Consider the following 7,970-nt stretch of genomic DNA (forward strand, 5'->3'; position numbering starts at 1 on the left):
TATTCAAATTTTTAGAAAATACTCCATAATCATAACTAAGAAAATCATATTTATAACTGTGTGAATTATAGGAAAGAAAAACAGACACACTATTTTTGTGTTTAAGATTAAATTAAACACATTTGAACCGTTTTACATATTTTCTAACTACTATTTTGAGTGTGCTTTTTTAATTTTTGTTTCGACCGCACATGAATTTGAACTGTTCCTGTAAAATAAAAATAAAAAGTTGGTCAAGACTCAATAATACTTCATGTAAGTAATTGATATTTTCTCTTTATGTACAGCTAATTCCAGAAAGTTATGTTCATATGATGGAAATCAGCAACATCCAATCCATTTGCATGTGATGCTCATTTAGCATGCATCAAATTTAGTGCAAAGGTTTAACTTTATTTCTCTTTTTTTGGGGGAAGGAAATTCATTAAGTGGAAAGACTTAACTTAATATCCTAATATCAAATCATGACTAAAGTAAAAAAAAAAAAAAAAAAAAATCAAGGGAAATTAAAAGAGGAAGAAGAGACTTGCAAGCTATGTTATTATTAATTAAAGTAACAACTCTTTACTCCCATGGGATATATATTTCCAAGTATGACAGCTTTCCTGTAAATCTATGTTTTAACCCTAATATATATATTCCAGCATATATTAATTAACCAAATTAATAGAAGAAATTCAAACTAATCTACACCAATTCCTCTCCTATTCTCAAACTTTTTCGATCCTTCAACTTAATTAATTATTACAAATTAAGATGGCAAATCATGATCAGGAAGGGCTCACAAGAATCTGTAATAGGCAGTCCATGCAGAGGAAACTATCTGTTGCTGATTTGAGAATTGATTTGCAAAGAGAAAGGCCCTTCATTTGTAGAGACTCAGAGGATTTCATAAACGGGTTTCCTCCAAACATCGATAACAACGATAAAATGGACCCCGCCATATACAAAGCCGTAACTTGTGGTGATTTCGATGGATTCAGTCGAGCCATTCAGGATTTGAGAGGTTGCCTTCTTATGCAAGTAAGCCCTCAGGGGAATACGGTTCTCCATTTGGCAGCTAGATCAGGCCATGACAACATTATCCAGCCAATCCTAGACAATTTTCATGACTTGGTGAAGGTGAAGAACCGGAGAGGAGATCTTGCCATCCATTTGGCAGCGAGATCGGGTCATTTGTCATCTGTTGATCTTTTGTCTTGCACGGAGAACCCTGTGAGGTGTAGAGAGTTTGAGGGGTTGTTAATGGAGCAAAATGGTGAAAAGAACACTGCCCTTCACATTGCAGTTATGGAGGGACACAAGAGTATAGCTCAAGTCTTGACCGAGGCCAATCAAGGGGCGGTTATCTGCGTTAATAAGGAAGGGAAGACGCCGTTGTATATGGCTGCAGAAGTTGGTTGGGTTGAACTTGTGAAGCAAATGATGAAAAAGAAGCCGCACAGTGAAATAGATACAATTTGTGACGGAATGGATGGAAAGCCAATTGTTCATGCTGCCATTCTGGGAAGGAATAAAGGTAAAAATAATTATATGCGATCTTTAACGACTGTATATGAATTGCCGTCGTTAAAGTTCTATAGCGTCGACGGTTTTAAACAGGATTTTTCGTAGTATTTAGATTTTAATGGGGAAAAAATTTGATCAGAAATCTTAGATATGATACTTGAAGAGAAACGGAGTCTCATCCATTCAATGGACGAAGAAGGAAGAAGCCCTTTATCGCATGCAGCATCAATTGGCTACATAGAGGGAGTTTGTTATTTGCTCGACAATTTCCCTTGGCTAACCTACCAAAGTGACGAAACCGGTTCGTGCCCTATTCACATGGCGGCAAGATATGGGCATGTCAAAATCATCCAAGAGATTCTCCGACGTTTCCCTGATTCGAGAGAGATTCTAAACCAACAACAACAGAACATACTCCACGTGGCGGCTAAGAACGGGAGGAATGACATAGTGGAGTTTGTGACGAGGACTCGAGAGCTAGGGCTGGGAGATCTTATCAACGAGAAGGATGAGAGTGGGAAGACACCATTGCATTTGGCTACAGAATACTGGCAGCCTAGGGTTGTGAATACCCTTACATGGGACAAGAGAGTTTTGCTAGACATTCAGGATAATGAAGGCCTAACTCCACTAGATGCTGCTGTGAGGTATATTGGCTTTGCACCACCTTTCAGAAAGGTATATTTATTTATTTATTCATTCAAATGAATTTTCTTATTTAATCTTAAAAATTGATTAATAGATGCATATATAATTGTAGAGGTTAACTTGGATGACATTGAAATCAGCTGGTGCAAAGAAATCAAAGCAGCAGAAAAGCAGACAAACATCCATCCAATGGAAACCACCAAATGTAGAAAACTACAAGGATAGAGTCAACACTCTGTTGCTAGTTCTCACAATTGTGGCCACAGTAACCTTCACTGCCGGCTTCACAGTCCCTGGAGGCTACGTTAACAGCTCCTCTCCGGAGGAAGGGGTGGCAGTTATGCTTAACAATAATTACTTCAAAGTTTTCGTTATATGCGACACCATCGCAATGTACAGCTCCGTAATCGCCATAGTCACCCTCATATGGGCTCAGCTGGGTGATCTCCATTTGGTGCTTTTCGCCCTCAGGCTGGCCCTTCCTCTTTTGGGTATTTCACTTGCTATGATGTGCCTTTCTTTCATGGCCGGGGTCTATGTGGTTGTCAGCAAACTTTCGTGGCTGGCTGACGCCGTGGAGGTTATGAGCGTAGGATTTCTTTCCATAATTATGATGCTTTATGTTCCTTTGTACTTCCCCGACACTTCAAGCTACAAGATGCTGCATTTCGTGTCCTATTATGTTCTTAACTTGGTCATGTGGGCCTCACGAAGCAGGGCAGATGATGATGATGATGAAGACGATGATTTGGGAAAATAGCAGCCATTTGTATTTCTTATGTGATAAATAATGTGCTTGTTACTCTATTTATTTAAGTTTCTCATATTAAATAAAATAATATTGTCAGTTGTTAAAGTTTAATAATTATATTAACTAAAACAGAGTGAAATATGTCAGTAGTTGGAAAAAAGACAGCTTATAAATTATGATAATGTTTTTGTGATCAATAGAATTTTACAAGTTGAAAAACAGAACAGGATAACCATGTATTGTTAGGAGGATGTGGTCATTTGAAGTGCTACAAGAGAGGCATATACACCATCTTTGATAGCTATTAAGGTATTATGGTTCCCTTTCTCAACGATGACCCCATTCTTGACCACAGCAATTATGTCTGCGTTTTTTATTGAGGACAACCTGTGAGCCACTACAATCGTTGTCCTGTTCACCATGACACGGTCTAGCGCATCCTGAACCACTCTCTCCGACTCTGCATCAAGGGCACTCGTGGCCTCGTCTAGAAGCAGGATTTTAGGATTCTTCACTATGGCTCGACCAATTGCCACCCGTTGCTTCTGTCCTCCCGAAAGCTGAACTCCTCGCTCTCCCACCATCGTCTCGTATCCCTACATGATGCCCTCGGTTCAATGTCTCCTTAGAGAGAAAACAGCTATCATTCATAAGCTAGTTTTACCTGTTGCAATCCGCTAATAAACTGGTGGGCATTAGCAAGCTCAGAGGCTTCCAGGATCTCTGACTCGCTGGCGTTCCCTCCTTTCCCGTATGCTATATTGGCTCGGATTGTGTCGTTGAACAAGACCGGTTCTTGGCTCACCAGTCCCATCTGCTGTCTCAACCACTTAAGCTTCAACTTCTGAATCTCGACACCATCCAGTGTGATGTGCCCAGAATTGGGATCATAAAACCTTTGTAACAGTGAGATGACAGTTGATTTCCCACTTCCACTTTCTCCAACAAGAGCAACCGTCTGAAACAACAAATACAAAATAATCAAACCAATCGCCCGTCTTTGAATTCATCTTATTTAGTAATTAGGTTGTCGTTTTAGTTTCACCTTTCCTCTAGGGATGGTCAAAGTTAGATCACTGAAGATCTGAATATCGGGTCGAGTTGGGTAGTTGAAGCATACGTTCTTAAGCTCGATTTCTCCCCTTAAAGTCTCCAAAGTCGACATCCCGGAATCATCACTCGAGTCAATCTTCGGTTTCCTATCCAGAATGGCGAATATTGATGCTGCAGCAGCCCTGGCTTTGTTTGAATCCGGGGCCAATGAGCTGCTTTGAGATATACCAATGGCTCCCATGGCTAGAGCAAAGAAAACCTGCGCAGCATACATTATTAAGAATGAAATTCCAGATTTGTTTGTATCTAATGATTAGGTAGCACTGACTCACGCGGAAAACATCTGCGAATTCGGTCTTGCCGGCATTAACCAAACGTGCCCCTGCGTAGAAACTGCCAGCGTACACGAGAAACAGGGCAGCAAAGGATACTCCAAATCCAATCCCACTTATCATCCCTTGTTTGATGGCAGTCTTGACAGGGCCCTCACATTTCTTTGTATAGAGATCCATCACTTTCTCCTCTGCGCAGAAGGAAGCCACTGTTCTAATGTTCCCGACAGCATCATTAGCTATTTGGCTCGCTTCCTCGTACATAACCTTTGCATCAGCACTGAATCCTTTGATGAACTTCATTTGAACAAATCCCGTAAGTCCGAGTAAAGGAACCAAAGCAAGTACAATGAAAGCCAATTGCCAGCTAGCCGTGAAAGCAATGATAAAAGCTGTTATAAGTGAGGCACAAGTCTGCACGAGCTGGCCGAGAGCGTCTCCCACCAATGCCCGAACAGAGGCGGCGTCAACCGAAAGCCTGGCGCCTATGGCCCCGCTCGAGTGTTGAGGCTCGTCAAACCAACCGACTTCCATGTAAACAACCTTCTCGAAGCACATTGTCCTAATCCGTCTTATTAGTTTGCAACCCGCTATTGAGAAGAAGAACGTTTGAGCCGGGAAAGCCAGGAGCCATGCTAGTCCCATAACGAAGAACATGAGTGCCCAAAACCTGGTGTGATTCTTAAGCTCGTGAGGCGGCTCGTAAAACGATTTGATCGCACTTGACATTACTATTCCGAAAAATGGAAGAATTGAGCCGACCAGGATAGCGGAGAGAGTTCCGGCTAACAGAGCCGGAATCTCTGGCTTGTTTAGCGATGCAAGGCGACGAAGCTGCACTTGTGCAGCAGGTACTGGGAGCTGCTTCTTGTTTTCTTGTTCTTCTTCTACTGATATGGTTTCGGGCATTAAGCTTGTTGGGCCTATTGGATGATGACTGAATGAGATTGAGATACGTCGGCTGCTGTTTCCTAATCCGGATGATCCTCCGCTTATTCGCTTGCTGGATTGTCTACTACTAGTAGAAATATCAGCATCCTCGGATTGATCTGAATTTCTCTTCACTTCTTGCAATTGCACAAGCTTCGAGTATGCTCCATCTTCGTTCTTCAGCAGTTCCGAATGCGATCCTTTTATCATCAAATTAAATGATATCAGAAACTTGAAATTATTATTAAACTTCGAAATGTAAAAATACTACCTTCTTCTACTATCTGGCCTTGTTGAATAACTGCAATCATGTGGGCGTTCTTAACCGTGCTTAGCCGGTGGGCGACAATGATTGTTGTCCTATTGACCATGACCCGATCCAAGGCCTCTTGAACGATGGTCTCCGATTCTGCATCAAGAGCACTCGTTGCCTCGTCTAAGAGTAGGATTCGCGGGTCTCTAAGAATTGCTCTGGCTATAGCCACTCTTTGCTTCTGTCCACCAGACAGTTGAGTTCCATGTTCACCCACCATTGTCTCTAATCCCTAATTAATAAATATTTTATTAAACAGTAAACCCGGATTCAAAAAAAAGGATCAACCAACCAACCAACCTGTGGCAATTTATCAATGAATTTTGCAGCATTAGCTTGCTCAACAGAAGCTCTGATTTCATCCATGGTGGCATCAGGCTTCCCATATGCGATATTATCCTTAATGCTGCAAGTGAATAAAACCGGTTCTTGACTAACAAGACCGATTCTTTCTCTCATCCATTTCAGATTGAATTCCTTAACATTAATCCCGTCAATAAGAACTTCACCAGCTTGGGAATCATAAAATCTTTCAATAAGACTGATCACAGTCGACTTCCCACTTCCACTCTGTCCCACCAAGGCAGCGGTTAAACCGCTTTGAATGTAAACAGAGAATCCCCTGAATATTGGTTCCTCTGGCCTGGTCGGATAGCTAAAGTAGACATCTCTTAGCTCAACGGTTCCTTCGATGTTGTCCAGCTTCTTCCCGTTCCTATCATATGCGTCTATTTCAGGTTTCCTGTTTATAGTTTCAAACATCTTGAATGCTGCTGCTTGACCTGATGCAAAAGCTGTCATGCAAGGAGACGCCTGTCCCAACGACCTGAAACAGGAAAACATTAAATAAAAATAAAAATAAAACAGAGGAATGTTAAAGAAGAAGAAGAAGAAGAAGTCTGACATTGATCCGGCTAGAACACTGAAAATGACGTTTAGAACTTGGCCGCCGGTATAGCCTTTTTCTAATACCATTTTCCCACCAAACCATATAGCCAAACCATAGCTAGAAAACATAATACAGTAAGCTGCTCCAAAGCTTACGCCTGCAACCAAACCTCCATTAACACCGGCCTTGTAAGCGCCCACAAGAGACTTCTTGTAGCTTCTTATAGCTTCACTCTCTCCGGTAAACGAGGCAACCTAGAATTGAAGAAAGAAACGTGTACTTATTTTTAATTTTATTTTGTTTTTAAAAAGATTCCTTAATTACCGTTCTTATTGATCCTATGGTCTGTTCAACGATTGTAGATGCTTTAGCGTACGAGTTTTGTCCTTGGGTGGCTGTCCTGGCAACAAAGAGCGAGGCAAGAGCACCGGCTAACACTAACGGAGGAATGGATGATAACATTACGAGGGCAAGAAGCCATCCTTTTATAAACGCAATCACGAAACCGCCTATGAAAGTTGATAATAACTGTATGAACTTCCCAACCTGATGAAAACAAACAAACAAACATTATAATAAATGTTTTAAATAACAGTAATTTGAATTTGAAACCTTTTCTCCCATAGCGTCTTGTATGAGAACCGTGTCGCCGGACATTCGGCCGACAACTTCCCCTGTGTTTGTTTCCTTATCAAAGAATGCAATCTCTTGTCTTAAGATAGTTTTCAAATAAAGACTCCTGATTCTTGCAGCCTGTCTCTCTCCGGTTACCATCCAACAGGCCACCTCTGTTTGTCGAGAAACAAATATCATCAATCAATCTTAGCAAATAGATATATATATATATTTTATGGGTTGAATGATTTATTTGTATACGCACGGAGGAAGGCGGCGGTGCCAGCTCCCAAGGCCAAGTAAACAAACTTCAATGAAACCTGTAATATATATGTATGTAAAAGGAGATGAGAATGATTAATGCAGAAGCAAATTAAAGAAGAAGAAGAAGATTGATTGATTGATGAATAAGAATAATAACCTTGGAGACAATACGAAGCACGTCTTTGTTATTGGTCTGGTTTTGGCCAAAGGAGTCGACCAGGTCACCGAAGAGTATGGTCATGAAAGGAAGGCATAAGCCATTCCCAATAGCAGAAATAGTGCCAACACTCATCAAAACCGCATCTGTGGAGTCTGCAAATCTGAATAACCGGTACAGAGGAGGAACCGTACCACCGCCCTTCGTCGTCGAATCATTCTCATTTTGGCGCTGGCCAGTACCGGTGCCGGAAACTCCATCTAGTTCCTCCATCTAACAATTAAGAATTCACAACAACTGTTTATTAATTGGTCCCTCTAGTTCTCTAATTGATGTCATTTCATAAGTAGTAATGTTGCTTCTGAAAGATCAATGGATGAGACAACCTGGAAAAGTCAAACAAGTTTTTTTATTTTTATTTTGTTTTGTTTTGGCACAGACAAATTAACATGATGATCATGATCAAAGGACGACGACGGACGGGTAGCTTTATAAAAGAAAAAAAGAAA

The 7,970-nt window shown here is 41.0% G+C and overlaps 2 protein-coding genes across 2 annotated transcripts; one reads left to right on the forward strand and one right to left on the reverse strand.

The window, feature by feature from the left end:
- The first annotated feature begins 756 nt into the window (after positions 1-756).
- Positions 757-2,951, forward strand: LOC124939743 (protein ACCELERATED CELL DEATH 6-like). Its single transcript, XM_047480184.1, has 3 exons — positions 757-1,519; positions 1,649-2,187; positions 2,270-2,951. The coding sequence occupies exons 1-3, from the start codon at positions 757-759 to the stop codon at positions 2,915-2,917; spliced, it is 1,950 nt and encodes a 649-aa protein (XP_047336140.1). The 3' UTR covers positions 2,918-2,951.
- A 102-nt stretch (positions 2,952-3,053) lies between these two features.
- Positions 3,054-7,770, reverse strand: LOC124937521 (ABC transporter B family member 4-like). The gene is made up of 11 exons (XM_047477788.1): positions 7,462-7,770; positions 7,306-7,360; positions 7,038-7,213; positions 6,750-6,971; positions 6,441-6,679; positions 5,837-6,362; positions 5,495-5,768; positions 4,294-5,423; positions 3,954-4,220; positions 3,573-3,866; positions 3,054-3,504 (listed from the first exon to the last, which is right to left on the reverse strand). The coding sequence occupies exons 1-11, from the start codon at positions 7,732-7,734 to the stop codon at positions 3,151-3,153; spliced, it is 3,810 nt and encodes a 1,269-aa protein (XP_047333744.1). The 5' UTR covers positions 7,735-7,770; the 3' UTR covers positions 3,054-3,150.
- Positions 7,771-7,970: the final 200 nt, after the last annotated feature.

Source organism: Impatiens glandulifera, chromosome 5 (genome assembly GCF_907164915.1).
Source record: "Impatiens glandulifera chromosome 5, dImpGla2.1, whole genome shotgun sequence".
NCBI classification, from domain to species: domain Eukaryota; kingdom Viridiplantae; phylum Streptophyta; class Magnoliopsida; order Ericales; family Balsaminaceae; genus Impatiens; species Impatiens glandulifera.

Excerpts from the sequence above, each read along its gene's own strand:
- LOC124937521 (XM_047477788.1), bottom strand. The coding sequence starts at position 7,734 with ATGGAGGAACTAGATGGAGTTTCCGGCACCGGTACTGGCCAGCGCCAA. Across the intron at positions 5,424-5,494 it reads AGGCCAGATAGTAGAAGAAG|GATCGCATTCGGAACTGCTG; the intron begins GTAGTATTTTTA and ends TGATGATAAAAG. Across the intron at positions 3,505-3,572 it reads TTATTAGCGGATTGCAACAG|GGATACGAGACGATGGTGGG; the intron begins GTAAAACTAGCT and ends GGCATCATGTAG.
- LOC124939743 (XM_047480184.1), top strand. The coding sequence starts at position 757 with ATGGCAAATCATGATCAGGAAGGGCTCACAAGAATCTGTAATAGGCAG. Across the intron at positions 1,520-1,648 it reads CATTCTGGGAAGGAATAAAG|AAATCTTAGATATGATACTT; the intron begins GTAAAAATAATT and ends AAATTTGATCAG. Across the intron at positions 2,188-2,269 it reads TTGCACCACCTTTCAGAAAG|AGGTTAACTTGGATGACATT; the intron begins GTATATTTATTT and ends ATATAATTGTAG.